The sequence below is a fragment of the Crocodylus porosus genome, unplaced genomic scaffold (genome assembly GCF_001723895.1).
Source record: "Crocodylus porosus isolate Cpor-Errol unplaced genomic scaffold, CroPor_comp1, whole genome shotgun sequence".
NCBI lineage: Eukaryota > Metazoa > Chordata > Crocodylia > Crocodylidae > Crocodylus > Crocodylus porosus.
This window is the reverse complement of record NW_017728909.1, coordinates 75,162,434-75,182,451: the sequence shown is the minus strand read 5'-3', so window position 1 is coordinate 75,182,451 and position 20,018 is coordinate 75,162,434. Positions and strand designations below refer to the sequence as shown.

General features: G+C 43.0%; 1 protein-coding gene across 2 annotated transcripts in view; it reads left to right on the top strand.

Annotated features, from left to right (window-relative positions):
* MCC (mutated in colorectal cancers) overlaps window positions 1-20,018 on the top strand; it is a 357,260-nt gene that overhangs the window by 319,479 nt on the left and 17,763 nt on the right. For both annotated transcript variants that reach the window (XM_019532486.1, XM_019532487.1), the window contains 3 exons: window positions 9,123-9,357; window positions 17,345-17,551; window positions 18,480-18,577. In XM_019532486.1, coding sequence (XP_019388031.1) covers window positions 9,123-9,357; window positions 17,345-17,551; window positions 18,480-18,577 — 540 coding nt within the window. The remainder of the gene's footprint in view (window positions 1-9,122; window positions 9,358-17,344; window positions 17,552-18,479; window positions 18,578-20,018) is intronic.

Genomic DNA, 20,018 nt, shown 5'->3' with positions numbered 1-20,018 from the left:
AAGGCTTTTTTGAAATCAAGATATATGACATCAATCTCTTCTCCTTTGTCCAGGTGATAGGTCACCTGGTTGTAGAAGGAAATGAGATTGGTCAAGCAAGACCTACCCTCAACAAACCCTTACTGGCTATCCCTTAGGATGTTGGCATCGGCCAATCCATTAAGGATGGCCTTTTTAATAAACTTTTCTAAGCTCTTGTCCGGGATAGAAGTCAGGGTGATGGGCCTATAGTTAGCCGGATCCACTTTCCTCCCTTTCTGGAAAATAGGCACCACATTGACCTTCTTTCAGTCTTTGGGCACTACACCAGAGCACCAGGAGTTTTCAAAGAGCCCAGCCCCTGGCACAGATATGATGCTTGCCAGCTCCTTGAGTACCCTGGGGTGTAGATTGTCAGGGCTGGCTGACTTGAAGGTATCCAGCTTCACAAGGTCAGCATTAATGGAGGGCAGGGGATCTCCCTCACCCAGACTGCCCTGTCCCGGGGTGGGCATGGGCGTCCCATGGGATTGATGAAAGACCTACGCAAAGTACCCATTTTAAAGGTTGGCTTTTTCCTGGGTGTCAGTTGTCAGTTGCCCCAGCTGGTTCAGCAGGGGTCCAATGTTGCCCTTGTTTTTCCTCCAGCTCCCCACATATCTGAAAAAGACTTTTTATTGTCCTTGATGCTCGAAGGTAGTTGGAGTTCAGTTGCAGCCTTGCCTTTCCTGGTTTGCTTCCTGCAGGACCAGACCAGTGCAGAATAATCCTCCTTGGAGGTGAATCCCGTTCTCCATCCTTTGTAGGCCTTTCTTTTTAGCCTTAGGAGGTCTGCTAGATCCCTGGAGAGCCAGGGGGGCTGCAGTGCCCTCTTGCTGCCTTTCCTCCGAGATGGAATAGACTTAGCTTGTGCAATGAGGATTGCTCCCTTGAGGAGCAACCACTCTTCTTGAACTTTTGATGTTAAGCAGTCTTTCTTTTCTGTCTTTTTTTTTTAAATCCTTTCTGTGGGATATTTAATGCATAGGTTTCAGTTACAAAACATTTTTTTTTACCCTGAAAGCTTCACCAAAAATAAATAAAGTAACCTCAAGCCTGGAAGGATTAAAAAAAAAATTTTTCTGCAGCCTTGCGTTTTGATAGAAACTTGTCATTTGACAGGAATACAGTCCCTAGATGGGCCTTTCCCTGGTCTTGTGAAAATCAGATGTAATTGCTGAGTAATAGGAGCTAGGGGAAAAGAACATTCTACATACAAGCCCTTTGGCTCTGTTGAGTAATAAAACTAATGATCAAGCTAAGATCACTCCATGTTCCACTTCGTCGGTAAGGGGAGATAAATTGATTGCTGACTAGTGAATCAATTGAATCTTGCTGAATTTACCCCCTTACCAGTTAGCTTCTTAAAGGACTTAGAAGACTCTTCAGACATCTCGGATGCAGGGTATATTGTGTAGCATTAACAACTGAGCACCTTATCAAAAGAAAAAGAGTGCAAGAAAAGTGCAAGTTTCATACCAACCACTTTTTCTCTACTTTTGCTCTGGAGTTACAGAGCACAATGATAAGGCTTTATAAGCCTGTTTTTCAAAATCAGGTCCCAAATGAATATTTGAGGATTTAATCTTCAGAGAGGGTGCGGTGCAAGACAAAAAGCTGGAAGTTTGAGGAGGCTTTCTTTATTCTTAGGGCTCTTGAGAACCATTTCTGAGTGGTCCTTCGGAGGTATCAATTAAAAGATTTAACATGCTGAGAAATCCAGCAAAAGACTTCCTTATTTTCTGACTTACCATTAGATGGGACTTCCCATATTGGATAATGCCCATTAGTCCATAAATTAGCTTTTTTCCTATCTAATGTACTTAACACGTTTTAAGTGTCCCTGCCTTAGAAGATTCTGAGAAGTTTGGTCAATGTCTTAGTATAGGTAAACAGTTGCAGCATAGTAATTCATATACTGCATAAAGTTAAGTGTTACTAAAGGTCATCAGTGTGTTTTAAACTAAAACTACAGCATGCACTTTTATAATGTTTATTGTCTGTATTGTATAACAACCCATGAACAATGTCTGCATAAGTGTATGTAAAATTTCTCATTTGAAAAGACAGCACCTCAGCATGTATGCATGCTTGAAGTTGAGTGGGATTTAATGGCCTAAAAGGAATTTAAATACTTATGTGTGTGAAAGAATGGGAAACTACACTATTCACCTGAATCTGTTTCTGCATTATTGCAGGGTAGATTTTTCCTGTTATAGATCACATACATATTGGGCTTTAAACGAATACAGCAATTGAATAGTTGTTTTATATATACAAACAGAAAAAGAACGTATGTATTTGCTCATCTAACTACAAAATCTCCGCCCCCCACCTCTGTTTTGGTCAGAGATGCTATAATAGAAAAGTTCCCCAAGCTTTACATAGTGTGACCACTTCACCATAGCTAGGGCGATTGTCTGTGTGTACTTCTCTCCACTTAAAACTTCCAGGTGTCAACTCCCAGCAGTTGCTCAGATGGGACAGTAACGTTATACATGTGCCTTGAACTGTATTTTCTTCAGTAAGGGCCAAATCTTATTTCACTTCTACATGCCTCAGTTCCACTTACATACCTGCATTATTAGCTAGTCTACTGCTATCTGTTGATCTCATCCAGTGAGTATTTAGTACAAAGAGCAGGAAAGTCAGTGAAGGCAGCTGCTGGGGCCAAAACATGGACTGCCTCCCTTCCAGGGCAGTATCCATCCATCGCATTGAGCCAAACTCCTTGTAGCATGTTCTCCTCTTGGCCCCCCATATATCTTCCCCTCCTGGACCAGCTTCAAGAGGAGAGTCCTCTAGGCAATGCCCAGTGTATGATCAGGTGGTTACAACACTTTGCTGAGAAATGAAAAACAGAGGTTCAAACCCTTCTGGGTGTGTGGTGCCTAGAACCAAGTCTCCAGCTCTCAAGACAAGTGCGCTAACCCTTGGGCTAAAATGTGGGAGGGCTCTTCTCTTCCTCCTCCATTTTACTTCCAGCATTTATACATGTACCCAGGTAATCCTGTTCTGCCACAAGGGGAAGTAGAATCTGAAATTTGCATTAGTGGCACTTAGTCATGTTAAGGCGAAATAGGACTTGGCCCAAAGTGGTTTATTCCTTTATGAAGAAAGTTAATAATACTGTCTTCTTGCCCTTCAGTATAATTTCTTCCTAGTTCTTCACATTCTGGCTCTTTTTTGTTCCTCTTTCTCTTTGCAAATACTTTCTTATTGCACACTATATGTGGTGCTAGGGTCTCGGGACATGATGCCCAGTTGCCTCAGATCCTTGTGCCCTAGACATCTCTTTTGTGTTGGTGTATGTTGGCCGCTCTGGTCCCACTAATGGTTGACATCACTGAAGGTGGTTTCCATTTCCTCTCCTTCATTATTGCACCAGGGTTCTCTACCAGAGCAAGAAAGTCTGGTCCCTTGTTTCTAGCTGCTTCTGCAGTCTTCCTGGCTTTTCTTGGTAATGAAGAATCTTCAAGCTTTGTAGAAACAGATGGGCACCAGGAGGGAAGACAGCACTCTCAGCAGTGAGTGCTCTCTGGACTGCAGGTTAGGAGCAGCTGCACTTAAAACACTGAATTGAAAACATCTCTGTGCTTTTGACAGCTTAATGCTATTGATCCACAAGACTGAGCTTTGCAGTCTTGTTGGTTATATTTTGTGTTCAGATAATCTTACTCAAACTGATAGGCACATTTTTTCTTGAAAACTTTTTAAGGTGTGGGGAGGAACCTCTCCTTGCCAGACTTCATGGCTAAGTGAATAATTTGCCCTGAAGTTCAAACCCCTTTGAAGAGGGGGTTATAATGGAAGTGTTGACCCAGATTCAGGTTTGGCATCACAAATGAGTTGCTGAACGTCAAATCTCTGAATGCATTACAGAGAACAAATGCATAGTCAACCTCTGGTGACCGGGGGGTTAAAGATTATAAAAAGGAGCAACTGAGATGAAATGAAAAAACAGCACAGAGGTTGTTACCAGTCATGTGAATAAAAATAATAGCAAGCATCTCAATTGATTTGGTTGGCAGCAATCCAACAATATTGCCAATTCATTTTTTAAAAATAAAAATAGCTTTGCGATGTAGCTGAAAGTCGTAATCATTTTAATGGACAGTCTAACCATGGAACATTTATTTCCAAGAAGAGTCAACCTTTGAAAAGAATGAACCTTTGAAAAGAATGAACTGAGGCGGGGGAGAGAGATGTTGCAGGGACTAAAATGCTGTTTTGTATTCATTATGCTGCTAGTAACCTCCAACCTTACATCTAGATGGGGGGAGGAGCAGTGGGACTATTGTATGCAAAGGAAATGTGTTTCTATAACAAAGGATCGTAGGAAGATAGAGCTGGGAAGGACCTCACAAGGTTTTTTAGCCTGGCTCACTCCTCATGACAGGATCATCCCTGACTAAACCACCCCAGCCAAATGTCTGTCCAACCCACTCTTGAAAATTTTCACGGATGGAAATTTCACAACTTCTCTAGATAGGACAGTGGGAAAGGTTCCAATACTTGACCGCCCTCATAGTCAAAAAGTTGCTCCTAATCTCCAACCTAAATTTCCCCTGCTGCAGCTTGAGGCCATTACTAGTCCTGCCTATCCCCTGTGGTCACAGAGAAAAGTCCATCTCTGTCCTCTTTATAATTGTCCCTCAGATAGTTGAAGACTGTTATCAAATCCTCTCTCAGTCTTCTCTTCTCCAGACTGGAGACACTAGTTCTTTTCAGCCTTTAAACGTAAGTCTTGCTTCCCAAGCTCCAGTAATTGTTGTCACTCTGCATGGGACTCCTTCCAATCTGTCCACATCTTTCTTGAAATGTGAGGTCCAAAACTGGATACAGTACTCAGGCCTCACCAGTGCTGAATAGGATGGAAGAATCACTTCCCTTGATTTGCAAGTGACACTATTGTTGATACAACCCAGTATGCTGTTGGCTTTTTTTGCAAGAAGAGCACAGTGTTGGCTTATATTCAGCTTTATGGTCTGTAACCCCCAGGTCCTTCTCTGCAGTACTACAGCCTTGTCAATCATGCCCCAGTCTGCATTTGTACCTTTTTTGCGACATGCTACAAGCCTTCTGGACACAACCAAACATAGAGCTAAATCTACCTATCACATCCAACTCACAGATTTCAGATAAGCACTTGAAATAAAGAATTATCTTGGCTGAAATACAGAAATGGTGATATGGAAGTGCGTTGATGCTTCCAGGTCCCAAAGATTGTTTTTATGCTGTCCACACAACACTTAGTCATTGGAACACATAGTGTTTAAAAGAGGGAGGTGGATATGCCAGAGTATTGTGATTTTAGCCCAATAAGCTGCTGTTTTAATTCTACCTTGTCTGAGGGCAAAGCCAGTTCATTTGAAAAGGTTATTACTGCCTTCCAGTAGTGCACTTTCAGAGATGTGGAGCCACTGTGACTTGGAAGATGAGTGGACAAATGTGCATTTCCTAACAAATGCATTCGTTAAATTAAAAATACTTGGGTTGATGCTACCACTCAAGAATGCTACATGAATTTGACACTTTCTACATGATTTTAGTTCTATTAACATGCAATTATATATTTCAAATTGAATTACATAAAAGGTAAGGGTCATTATATCCCCAGCCTCCAGACACATTTTGTGAAATGAAATGAAAAGACAAGACACACTTAATGGCATCAGTAAAGAGAGAAATATTAAGAGTGAATTTGTGTATGTACACATGTGTGTCAACTGATAAAACCTTTCCCACTGTCCTATGTTCTCTCTAAAGATTATATATGAAAATTAATTTGACCTCATCTAGGCATCATGTCAGCTTCCAGAGATGGGCAGGGTGGGTAGACTATTCATCTTGGTATTTACCAACACTGTGGATACGTCTACACATGCACATTTACTGTGTAGTAATTGGAATTACTGCACTGTACGGGCACACATCTACTTATGCATGCCCATACTGTGCAGTAAATATGGTGACTTACGCTAACTTAAGCATAAATTTGATACCTGCACCATGCATGATGCAAGTATCAAATTTACTCCCAATTAGTTACTGCACAGTGATGCACATGTAGGCGGCTGACTGCGTAGTAACACTGCGTGTGGACTGACCTGAAATGAAAAAGACCCTGTGTATGAATTTTTCTGGTTCAGACATTCTGCGTGTTTAGTTCCCTGGTTTCATTCTTGTTATCCTGATTGCTGTAGAAAAGGACATTAGGATGCCAAATTCAGTACTGTACAGTCCCTAGCTAGGGATGTGTCATCACTGACAGTTTTTTCCCCCATCCACTCTGTCACTCCCTCACCACCCCTGCCTCTACCAAAAAAACAACAGGGCTGGCCTGAAAATTTTGTAGGGGTCACCTAACAGTGTTACAACACAGTCACACTCATTCGTATTGGCACTTTTTCCTTGTTTGGTGATGCAGATTCATATTCTGGACCTCTTTTTCTGGGTCCAGGGGTTAAAAAATAGTAAGATAAATAACAAGGGGTGGGGAGGTGGGCGTGCTTTCCACCTTCTATGAGTAGGGGTTGGCTGTGAAACCCTACCCTCTGCTACCCAGATTGCTGCTTCTCTCCCTCTTTCATGGAAGGGGAAGGATTATTGCTGAAATTGGAGAAGGGAGAGCTCTCCTTTTCTTCTGCCTGTGATTGAAAAAGCTTCACCCTTCACCTTGTAAAAGAGACTTCACTAGCACTTCAGCAGAGGAGCCAGCTCAGCTGCAGGCAGGCAGCCAGGATTGAGCTAAAGCCAGACCTAGCATCACTTTCATCAACTCAGCTTGCCTTCCACAGCTGTGTATTGGTCTCCAAAAAATGGAGAGACCTACAGCCACTGACATTAACATCAGTCTTCTGCAGCTGTGGCTGGTACTACAAATATTAGTGAGCTTTAAAATTAATACCCACCATAGGCTTACAGTCCTGTACTTGTTTTTCAGTTTGAAAGTACTCTTCCCAGCAGAGGAGTCTAGAGGTATATCTTTTCTTTATATGAAAGTTAAAATGAGCACTAATTGTTGTATGGGACCCTATGGGCCGTCCCCAAGGTTCAGGGGACCTCTGGTGTGGGTGTGTAATCCAGAAAAACTGTGATTTATTTTTATTTTGGAAGCTAGAGGAGCTTACAGTGCCACTTGAAGATGGATTTGAATACTAATTTATTGTATTTCCTATCTCAGAGGTGCGCAGTAGAGAGCCTGAATTAAGGTTTATAAAGAGCTTTAAGATCTTCTGAAACACAAAGCATTAAGCAGACCTCATTAATACCTGCAGATATTTTTGCCTAAACTAGACAAACTGCTTTCTGATTCAATGCAGATGGAAATTAGTGAAAACAAAAACAAAAAAAGGTTTTCATTTCAAGTAAACACAGCGCCTATTATTCCTTGGAGAGAGAAGAAATTATTTGAAATGAGCAGAAAGCTGCAGCAAAGCCATGTAATGTGATATTTTGTGAGGGGGAGAGACTTAGGGAAGTCTTTGTAGCTGTGCTAATGCTCCGTTTCCTCCTGGGCTGCCCTGCTTTTGCAATTCTGGCCAAAGATTCTCTGGCCGTTATCTGATGCAGCTTAAAAGAGCACAGGTTCCGCCTATTTTCCCTTCTTTCTCCAGTGCATAATAGCACACACAAAATACAATGCGAGGACATTATTGTCAAGACAGCAAGAATCCAAAGGGTGGGGTTTTCCCCTCAAAAATGTTGAAAAATAATGCAACCCAATACAGAAAGTGATTTATTCCCCTGCTGATAACTGAGATCATCCAGCATTCCAGACAGGCACACTTAATGGATGACTTAACCCTCACCCAGCAGCTGATTACAGGTCCTCGGGAGACAGCAGGCAGCTTGTCTGTGTGAGGTTGTAGAAAACGCAGTGTTGGTTCTTTTCCCTTTTGTGTTATTGCAGTTATATTCAGCACTGGCATGTTAAGGAACTAAAGCAGCATTGCAGTTAACCTCCCCAAATCTCTCTTCCCTAGACCACTAGCATGCAGCTAGATAGGGACAGAGCACTGAGGCACCCCATGCTTATCTAGACATTGTTTTCTCTTTATAAAAGCTCCATGTTTGGTGCTCTGTCAGAAAGCTAATTGATTGACAGTTTTGCTTTGGAAACTGCATCTTAGAAAAGGAATGCTATGGAAAAGTCAGATGAAGGAGTTCATTAGAAATCCTATGATAAGTCTCTAAGTTTGAGCAATTTGGCTGTCTTTTGGATAGATAGCTGGTTGCTGTTTCAGATTCAGCCCCAGCCTGATAGTGATTGAAAGACACTGCCATCCATGTGACAGTTGCTGGTGGATCTGCTAAAGTAACCTGCCAGTCTCAGGCAAGTTGCTGCAGATATGTCTATCAAAAATAAGGAACCATAACATTTATTACAGGGAGATCACAGGCTCTGAAATACCATTTTGCTTCTAGGTGTTGTCCTTGCCCTGGAAAGTTAGGGCACGGTGAGGAGGCAGTGTTTAAAAGTTGGCTGTGCTATTGCCAGTGCTGTATCAAAGGTGCTGTTTGTAACAGACCTTAGTTGTCATTGCTTTCGGTATAATACATAAAGCACTGAGTTCACTTTTTATTTTTTTTTAAAAGATGATACTCAAAAACTGTTATTCCAGTCAAAATAATTTAATTCCAGGCAACAAAATACCTGACTTTGCACTGAAGAAGTAATTGATTCAGTATTCTGAGATTTTTTTTCTTTTATTCTTGTTGTCTGAAGAATGCTTTTTCTTTTCTTTTATGTTGTAAAGACTTGTAGATGCATTTTCTGTCTATTATAACGTTTGCTATACTATCCATATCTTTTACCTGAATTCAGATAATGAAACAGAATTCATAAAACTTTCCTCCCAAATATGAAAAATTGGATACTTGACACACTGTCTGAAGGTGGTGTTTACTAAAGTGCTACCATAGTGCTTTAAAAAATATATACTAAATCCTAATTAAAATTATATTCTATCATAACTGGTAGTGTAAGAATGGATGGATGGATCAGATTTGTTGATTAAACCAAAATGCAAATAATGTGAGGATGCTAGAAATACAATCCCCTTTTTCTTGCTGGTAAGGATGTGTTTGCTTTTTTTCAGTACTACCAGCTCAACTGCAAGTAGCTGTGATACAGAGTTCACAAAAGAGGATGAGCAGCGGTTGAAAGATTACATCCAGCAACTGAAGAATGATAGGGCAGCAGTCAAACTCACCATGTTGGAACTGGAGAGCATTCACATTGATCCACTCAGTTATGATGTCAAACCTCGTGGAGACAGTCAGAGGCTTGATCTGGAAAATGCTGTATTGATGCAGGAACTCATGGCTATGAAGGTATTTTATGCGAGGCAGTCTGTGCCCTGGATTACTTCATCTTGAACTAAAACTAGAACTCAGGGTAACAACCACACCTGTACAGATGAATAGCAACTTAAGGCTGAGCATCCTTGAGCCCCTGATCTAGAAACCCATTTCTAATTCCAGACTCCAGGCTTTATGTATCCAACTTGTGTGCACAGTCCTTACATCCCATTGGGATGCTGTAACAATAGCAAGCATGTGATTAGCGCAGCTTATCCTTCTCTTTGGAATAAGCTAACCCCTATGTAAAGGATTCCTGTATTTACTGTCTCTGAAAAGCTTTCAGCATACACATAATCGTGTATCTTATGCAGCCTGTTAGACCTGAACAATTCAGTAGGAATTATGGTATTATGCAGTACTGTCCCCCAAAGCTTTCCCTTGCTATATCCAGAGCAATCAATGCTGCTTCCCTTGGGCTTGTTTGTTTTTATGTTAAATTAGATTGTTGTGCTCCCTCTGTACTTTGATGCACATATTTAATTTTTCAGATGTAATTGCATTGTGGAAGTTAACAGGGAAGTTTTTGCACCCAGAAGATAGGCATGAATGTTTCATTCCCTTCCTTTCTCCACCTCCACCCACCTTCCCTAAACAAATCTTGACAGTAGTCAATTGCTGCACTGGAGTCCACCTCACTATCTGCTAGAGCACCCAGCAGCAACAAGTAGGCATGTTCATTTGATGTTTCTGCTCAGATCAGCAATAAAATAGTTGGAATTTTCTTTAGGCTTTACCATTAACATCCTTTTGTCATGAATAAGAATGATTTAATTTTGTAGTTCTGGTTGTCTGTAGACTAGCAAACACATTTGGCTTATGTTGAGATGTACCCAAGATTGGGGAAAGTCTCTTTTTTAAGTCTGCATTGATAATGGATCAAACTGCATAGCTGCGTTATACTGAGCTTACCAAGTGCCCCTAATGATAAGTGTGTGACATACCTAGTGCCCTTTCTGTCTACAAAGCTGTGTTAGGGTGACAGACATGGAAGCTTGGGGTGATTTTTTGGGGTGAGGCAAGGGGGCACGTAGCAGGGTTGGCATTCATGCTCCAGTAGCTGGATAGTGATGGAGGGCAAGAGCATTAGCAATGACTAAGCCCATATGAAGTAAGCAAAGACTTTATCTACAACGCTAAGCTTATGACACGGTAACTGACAAGCCCAGATGGTTGCAGCAGAGATATGGCAGTGAAGTTGCTGGAGGGAGACCAAGTGCATGGCATAGCAATACTACCATGATGCTTCATTACTTTTCTCACAGGCTTGCACATGTGCAGCTCCCAGGCTTGCAGGCTGAGGCAGAACAAATCCACCTCCATTTAATATTGCCTCAGGAAGGAGGAAGCGTGTCTCAAAAGCTTTCATCTTTAATGTACTCAAGTGGTCACTAATCCAGAGCCATTCTTGAAACTGCTGTAACACAGATGTGGGGCAGTAGCGGGAAGCAGGTGGTGCAAGAGCACAAAGGTTTACAGTTACAGTTTGGTAGGACTGAACTGTGGCCCCTGATCAAAAGACAAAGTTATGTGGATGTAACTAAGAGTTCAATTTTTATACCAATTTAGTTAAACTGGTTTTATACCAATTTAGTTAAACTGGTTTGACTTTTTTGTCAGTTTAAGCCTGTCTTCTGTTGGTGTAGTCTGTCAGTGTATAGGTGCCATTTGAACCTGTGGGGCATAACCTTCTAGCATCATGAACCCACTGCTTGTGAAATGACTGCACTACAGGGCAACATTGCCCTCTTGTAGCGAGGGAGGGAAAGAGAGGAAGGGGTGTCTGGGGGAAGAGAGGGAGAGAGTTTACTTCCCATAAACAGTGTTTACCATAAGGGAAGGGGACAGAACAGGGGCTCACTTCCAGTAAGTAATATAGAGGAGCAAGATGGTTGCAAAGGCCAAACTGCTTGCCCCTGCACCCTTGTGCTGCAGGCCAGATCCAGTTACTTCGGGGGCCAGATACAGCCCGTGGGCCACACGTTAAGCACCACTGGTCTAAACTGATGGAACCAAGCTAAGCTGATATAAGTCTATACACAATACTTGCACCAGTTTAACTTAACCAGCTGGAGTTGAGACTGTGCAGATTCTGTGGGTAGAGTAGACAGTAGCATGCATGTCAACCTTACATTTGTTTTCATTCCTCACTTTCCACTGTGTATGCTTTCTGGTTGATCCCTGCAAGACACTGAGATGTGCCCTCTTGTTTACTGACTACTTTATCCTCGCACCTGCAGTGGGTATCATAGCTACCATTACCGTACTCCAGCCACACTGGTTTCAGGGGATCTATTTGAAGTCCACGAATGTCACTCTTCACTGAATAAAACAAGGCACTGAGTCACAGATTCATAGAAGTGACCAAACTGGTCATCCAATCTGATTGTCTTCATAACAAATAAAATACTTCCCCGTTAATTTGTCTATCAGCTCTATAACTGTTCTTTAAAATAGAGCAGTGGTTTTCAACCTTTTAATTCGTGGACCCATAAAAATTTTGAATGGAGATGCAGCCCCCTTTGTATTGTAAGTGTGGGTATTCACGTACTTTTGATAGATCATAGTCATCTTTCGCAGACCCCGTAGACGTAGGGTCCACAGACCACAAATTATAAACTATCTCTTAGAAGGAGCCCCACCTGAATTTAAAGTAGTGGGATTCTTAACTGGGATGTCATGGTAGCAGCAGCCAGGTAAAACTGCCCTATACATACACTCCTTCTGCTTTAGGGCTCTGATAACCCTAAAGCTGTAGCTGCTGGCTGGTGCTGTAGCCCTTCCTCTTCTGCACCTCCTATGCTCTCCCAGAAACAGAGACACACAAGACTCTCACGCCTCTGTTTCTGAGGGGAGTTGTGGGAAGACCAGGAGGAGAAGCAAAAGGTGGAGATGGATGAGAAAGAGCTACCCAACACGCAGCAGCTCGTGCCTGCTTTAGATTAGCTAGAGCTGTAGTGCAGCAGTACTGTGTGCACCACAGCTCTTCCTAAGCTATCTGTGCAGCAGACGTGGGGCACATTTTTACCTGGAGATGGCCAAACCTGGTTGACAAGCACTGGGGTCACAGAGAAGCAGGGCTGGAAGAGACCTCTAGAAGTCATCTACTCCAGCCCCCTGCCTGAGGCAGGATCATCCCTATCCAAACCATCTTATGCAAGCATAATCTAAACTCTACCTAAGACTACCCTCGCCCTAACACAACATAGACCGGACACCCTAACCTGCTACAGGTTAAGGTGGGGGACTATGGCAGCCAATGTCCTCCTTATATGAAATGTTGCCAATAGGTGCTCAAGAGGCCCCAGGTAGATGGCCATGCCTCTTGCTACAGGGAAAGGCAAAACCCCCCACAGTCTGTACCAGTCTGCCCATGGGGTAAAAATCCTTCCTGACTCCAGATACAACCATCAGTTCGACCCTGAACGGAGGGGTAAGACCCTCTGGCCAGGAACCTCCGGCTTTGCCCCTAGCAGGACAGTCGGTACATCCCATTTGAAGTCCCCAGCCTTAGCCGTAGCCAGCTCCAGATGCCTCTGGGGAGGCTTAAAAACACCCTGATACATATAGCAGAAAAGTGGGGAGGTTGGAGTGGGAGCAACCAACAAAGCCCAGAAGCATGGGAAATACCCATGGTAGAACATAGGCATTGCTATGCCTACATCATCTCTGACCAGTGGCTGTCCAACCTCTTCTCAAACATATCTAGTGATGGAGAGTCCACAGCTTCCCTAGGCAGTCTATTCCACTGCCTCACTTTTCTCACACTGAAGAAGTTTTTCTAGGTATCCAGTCTAAATTTACTTTGCTGCAACTTCAAGCCATTGATCCTGCGTCCTCCTCTCTGTAGCATTAGAGAAAAGTAAATGGCAGCCCTTCAAGTAACTCCTTCAGCGTCTTCTCATATAACTTGACTTCTAAGCCTTGATCATCTCTGCCCATGTCTGGACCCTTTCTAGCTTCTCTGCATGCTTTTTAAAATGTGAAACCCAGAACAGTCAAGGCAGCACCAACATTGGTTCTCTACTGGGGCTGCTGCATCTTTCAAAGAAGTGCTGGAGGGGTGCTCTGAAATTGAAAAGGTTGAGAACCACTGATTTAAAGACTTCAAGTAATGGAGAATCCATGTGCCTAAGTAAATTGTTTCAACTCAGCCACCTGGGCGACAGTGATCATCACCTGCTGGAATTCACCATCCAGCGCAAGGTAGCAAAAGCCTGCAGCAAGGCAGCAGCCCTAGATTTCAGGAGGGCGGACTTCAATGAGCTAAGGAGAATAGTCGGGGAAGCGCTGAGGTCCTGGAGGGGAGGGGAGCCAGGTGTCCAAGGAGAGTAGTCGCTCCTTAAGGAGACGATCCTCCAAGCCCAAAGGGAAGTAATCCCAACACGGATCAAAGGGAACAGGAGGGCGCAAAAGCCCCCATGGCTCACCAGAAGCATCCAGGAATGTCTCCTAGATAAAAGGGAGGCGTACACCCAATGGAAGGGAGGGGCCATCACCAGGGAGGATTATACTACGGTTGCTCGGGGATGCAGGGGGGCAGTCAGGAAGGCCAAGGCGGAGATGGAACTGGGACTAGCTTCCCCGATCAAGAACAACAAGAAATCCCTTTTTAAATACATAGGGGGCAAAAAGAAGGTACTGGGTAATGTGGGGCCCCTGCAAGACACGCTAGGAAATTGGTCGTCACACCAGATGACAAAGCTAACCTATTTAACGACTTCTTCACCTTTTTTCTGAGCAGGGACCAGATCAGCCCCCACATGGGGCCCCTCTCAGGCCCACCTAGGCCAAGGGTTAGTGAGGAACTAGTCGGGGAACTTCTGGAGGGACTGGATGTATTTAAATCAGCTGGTCCGGACTATTTCCACCCCAGAGTGCTGAGGGAATTGGCTGAGGTCATTGCAGGACCCCTGGCACTGCTTTACAAGCACTCATGGTGCTCTGGTGTGGTGCCAGAGGACTGAAAGAGGGCCAGCGTGGTTCCCATCTTCAAAAAAGGGAGGAAGGAGGACCCGGGAAACTATAGGCCAGTTAGTCTTACCTCAATCCTGGGTAAGCTTTTTGAGAGAATTACCCTGGCGCATGTCCACGAGGGCCCAGCAGGGGAGATTATGATTAGGGGCAACCAACACGGGTTCATTAGAGGCAGGTCCTGTCAGACCAACCTGGTGGCTTTCTACGACCAGGTCACCAAATTCTTAGATGCAGGGGTAGCAGTGGACATAATCTTCGTGGACTTTAGGAAGGCCTTCAACGCTGTCTCTCACCCTGTTCTCATTAAAAAACTGGGGGACTGTGGTGTCAACACCCACACAGTCAAATGGGTCACCAACTGGCTGGAGGGCAACACCCAGAGAGTGGTAGTGGACAGGTCCTATTCAGCCTGGGGGGATGCGGGCAGTGGGGTCCCCCAGGGCTCGGTCCTCAGGCCCGCACTGTTCAACATCTTCATCAGTGACTTGGACGAGGGAGTAAAAAGCACCCTGTTCAAATTTACTGATGACACTAAGATGTGGGGGGATGTGGGCATGCTAGAAGAGAGGATTAGGCTACAATTGGACCTAGACAGGTTATGGGGTGGGCGGATGAGAACAGGATGGGTTTCCACACTGACAAGTGCAAGGTGATACACCTGGGGAGGAAGAACCAGCAGGACACCTACAGGCTGGGGAACTCCCTTCTCATCAGTGCAGAGGCAGAAAAGGATCTTGGAGTTGTCATTGATGCCAAGATGAATATGGGCAGGCAGTGTGGGGGTGCAGTCAGGAAGGCCAACCACACCTTGTCATGCATCCACAGATGCATCTCGAGCAGGTCCAAGGAGGTGATCCTCCCCCTCTATGCGACACTGGTCAGGCCGCAGTTGGAGTACTGCATCCAGTTCTGGGCGCCGCACTTCAGGAGGGATGTTGACAGCATGGAGAGGGTCCAGAGGAGGCCTACGCGCATGATCAGGGGGCAGCAGGGCAGACCCTACGAGGAGAGGCTACGGGACCTGAACCTGTTCAGCCTCCACAAGAGAAGGCTGAGAGGGGATCTAGTGGCCTGTTACAAATTAGTCAGAGGGGACCAGCAGGCACTGGGGAAGTCACTGTTCCCCCGAGCACTATCAGGAGTGACCAGGAATAAAGGTCACAAGCTGGCAGCAGGTAGATTTAGGCTAGATATCAGGAGGCGCTACTTCATGGTCAGGGCAGCTAGGATCTGGAACCAACTTCCAAGAGAAGTGGTGCTGGCTCCTACTCTGGGGGTCTTTAAAAAGAGGCTAGATGTACAGGGGGATCAGACCAGATGATCTGCTCAGGTCCCTTTCCGACCCTACCAACTATGAAACTATGAATGGTTAATTACTCTCATTGTAAAAAAAGCACAAAAGTTTCTTTCTTGAGCATATTTGTTGGACTTCAGCTTCCAGCTGCTGGATCTCTCTTTCTGCTAGATCAAAGAGATCTCTACTAACAGAAATCTCTTTTGCAAGTAGATGTTATGTAGACAGTGATCAAGTTGCTGCTTAATCTTTTGTGCAGTAAACTTAGGTGGAATCATATCATCTAGTCCAAACTCTGCTCAAGCCGGGATAATCCCTATCCAAACAATTTTATACAAGTCTTTATCTAACCTGTTCCTAACACTACACAATCAACTCTATGGCATAACCACAAGGGACATAGCCCAAGGGCACCAAAGCACCCCAGCCTGCCACAGGTAAAGCAGGGGATTAACAGCAGTCAGTGTGCTGGTGCTGCAAGGCCTGTTAAAGTGCACTTGAGATCCAAGAAAGAGAGCTATTCCTCCCACTATGGAGGAAGGCAAAAATCCCTACAGACCAGTTTTTTTTCAAGTCTGTTAAGTCAGATCTTCCTTTAGTCATTCTTGTAGCTCTTTCTGAACCCTTTCCAATTCCATCTTCCTCTTTGGAGTGTGAACACCAGAACTGGAAACTGTGTTTCATTAGTGGTCTCAGAAATGGCATATAAAGAGGTACAGTACCACCCAGTAAGTTGTATTTGATATTCCCCTGCAAATTATTCCAGGATTGTACCCACCCTTTTCTCTACAGCATTCCACTGGGAGCTCATGTTCAATGAATTACCATTGAACTGTCATCTCTAAATGCTGCTTTTCAGGATACATTGCCCAGTCCCATACAAGTGACCTATATGCTTTGTTCCTACATCGTATGACCTTGCATTTAGCTATATTAAAGCACATGCAAGTGCATGCAGTTCAAGTGATGCCAAGTATAACTGACCTGTCCCCATTACTATGTTCCTTTTTACCAGTTTTTGTGTTTCCCAACAGATTTTATCAATAATGATTTTACATTTTCTTATGGATCATTGATAAAAATAATGATTAGCATCAGGCCAAGAACAAAACCGTGTAGGATCTTATAGAAACAAACCCACTGGGTGACAGTTCCTTGTTTACATTGTTCTTTATAGTTTGTCAGCTACCTAGGTTTGATCCATTTAAGATAGCTACATTAATTTAAATTAATTATTTTTTCCTTAGATTACCATGCCTCTCCTAGCATGTAACTTAACCGCCTTTGAATTTGGTTGTGACAGTCTAAATGCTAATTGGTGTACTCAGAAAGAAGCAAATATTGCACCAACTCAGACTTATCTCTCAGTTGGGTCTTTTATGTCCAAATGAATGCAGGTTGCAAATGTTTTCCTAGTTATTTTTGCTTATAAATATAACACACATGATCTCATTCAGTTAAAAAAAAAACCACATTTATTGTAGAAAACTCCTGTCTGTTATGTGTCTGGAAATGATTCTTGTTACAGGAGCACACTTATATATAGTGACTCCCAAATTAAAAATACATTGAAAATCAAACTAAAGCTTGAAGCATTGGTAAGTAATACAGATGTGATTTAATTCCTTGTCTAAACACTGTCTCCCATTTATGTACAATTCTTTGAAGTGATCTGCCTCTCTTCAACAGGAGGAGATGGCTGAGCTAAAGGCACAACTGTACCTTCTAGAGAAAGAAAAGAAAGCACTTGAATTGAAACTAAGTACCCGAGAAGCCCAAGAACAGGCCTATCTGGTCCACATCGAGCACCTTAAGTCTGAGGTGGAAGAGCAAAAAGAACAGAGAATGAGATCTCTCAGCTCCACCAGCAGTAGCAGCAAAGACAAAATGGGCAAGGTCAGGAATTAATGAGTTTCCAGGTTCAGAGTAAACATAATTAATCACATTTCTTCCCCCAGGAGGTATAAGCATGATAACCACTCTGGCTTTCATGTACACTTGCACAATCCTTTCTGATTCTTTCAGGTATTAAGTGGCATGTTCCATTCTAGGATTTAGGAGCACTTTGATCCTATATCCCCTGACTGAAGTGCACTTATTATTTCTGGGGAGGAATGCAGTCAGAACCAACCCCAATAACTGTTATTGCAAAGATTATTATGGTCTTTCAAGAATTGCTTCTCCTTGCAAGTTGATGACAGAGGATATACATATCCAGAAATAAACTGGGATCCACTAGACCGCATATCTCTAGAGAATGGCTAAGGATTTAATTAAAATCCTATCCTATAGTCTAGATAGGTTTCAATTAATGGGGAGGAAATTATTTCTCCTTTAATTAACATAAGGTATGTTTGTTTAGGTTTATAATTTTGCTGTGAAAATGGGAATATTTTAAATTCTGTAATCCCTCATTCCCTCATCTGTGCTTCTGTGTCCCCAGAAAACCTCGCCAGTTTTTTTGGGGGGGCTGCAGAGGAATGGAGCAGTGTCCTTTTTTCCTATGGATATTTTGGTGAAACAGCCTTTGAATTTTTGTTTGGTCAGTGGGTATTTTTCCCCTTTAAATATGGTGTTCACATGTAAAGTGAAATAAGACAGCAATGGGAATATGCTCAATAATGTGAAATGTTGCATAAAACACTAGATGAGTATGTGAAATGGCGTGTCTGGCCATTGGAGTCTGGATCTACCTTGTAAATTGTGTGGTGTTTAGTTTGTTTTGGCTCAGTTTAAAAAGCATTCGTGAGCTTAAAGGTGCAGTTAGTTCATCCCTTAATGTGATGAGTAACTTTGGGTGAGATGATGCTCCTGTATTTTTCAGGAATGCACTGATGGGACCACAGCGCCATTAACACTAGCTGAGCTGAGACCATACAATGAGAGTGAACTGGCTGCAGAGCTAACAAATGCACTCAGGCGGTAAGTAACCTCTTCCACTTCCTGGAGACTTGATTTATGCAACAACCTTAGGGTAAAAACAGACATTGGGTTTATCTAGGGTCTGATTATCCCAGACTTTGACTCATATCACAACAAGGACCGGATTTACACAGGTAACTTGAATGGCAATTAAATTGAATTAGCCCCAGTTGTCCTGGGGAAAAAGTACTCTCAGATATTTCACAGGTACTTGAAGTGGATCGGTAGTCATGTACAATCTGTAGGATCCCAGAGTAAAAGGCTTTGTCCCTAGAGAAATCCAAACTCTGTGTTTAAGCCCTAGAGTAAGATTTAAATTTAGGTTTTCTTTTTGGTCTGGCAGTCTTTGTAGAGATCTCTCAGGTGTGTTTATAGGCAAAATCAGAGCTAAAAGTTTGTAACCATCTCTTTACTGCTGCTTGCATTTAACTGATTTCTTTGTTTATAAGGTTTTCCATGATGCTGATCTCAGTCCTTAAAATTCCCTCAACATCAAAATCTTGCCAGGTCCTTGAGAAGTAGGGAAGTGTTGCTGTTCCCATTTTAGTTATTTGCCTGAGTTTACACCTGATTGCCATTGCAAAGGTAGCATTAGAATCCAGGTCTCCAGATAAGAAAATGTGCCCCAGGTCAGTACTTGGGTGGGAAACCAATGTAGAAGCTGGTGTAGAGGCATTTTGCTGATTCAACAGCTGCATTCATCTCTTTGAATGAGGACCAACACAATTCTGTAGCTTGATGACAGGGGAACATTGCTGTGGGAGCTGTTGGCTTTCAGATGAGAAAGGAAACAGATATCTTGACAAACAGTTGTTATTAATGGACATATTTTTAAGCTGAAGCCTGCCTGCAGTTACACGCCTATTCTGTGTTTGCATGTGTAGTGACTGCAAGCTATGCAGTTTGTGGTGACCATTATGAAAATGATGTTAAGTGATAGTGCGCAAACACATTTTACCCTTGCCTCCAGTCGTAAAAATCCATCCTTTGTACAGAGCCCACAGATTTATTTTTATTTTGTGTATTTATGTATTTATTTATGCAAGAGACCGGGTGTCCAGTTCCTGCCCTGATAATTATGTTCTGCCTACTAAAAATCCTTCTAACAGTTTCAGGATGAAAAAAATATTTTCTTCTATATTTTTGGACTAAAATGAGTGTGTAGTGTTGTTGAGTCCTATCATTTTCCTCTGTAGGGTAGCTTAATTTCATGGTTGAGGTTGTAAGGTGCCTATAGATACTTGAACATGAAAGGCATTGTATAAATGTAAGATCATCACTGCTGTAAAAAATCAATAGTGCTCATATTATTTGCTTTATAGTGTTAGGTTGCAGTTGCTGCACATCTAGTTTGGTTGATGCAGTAAACAAAAATGGTGGTTTAAAAAAATTGTAATTGGTGTTCTGTATATGCATTTGGTTGGGTAAAAGCCCTAAATGA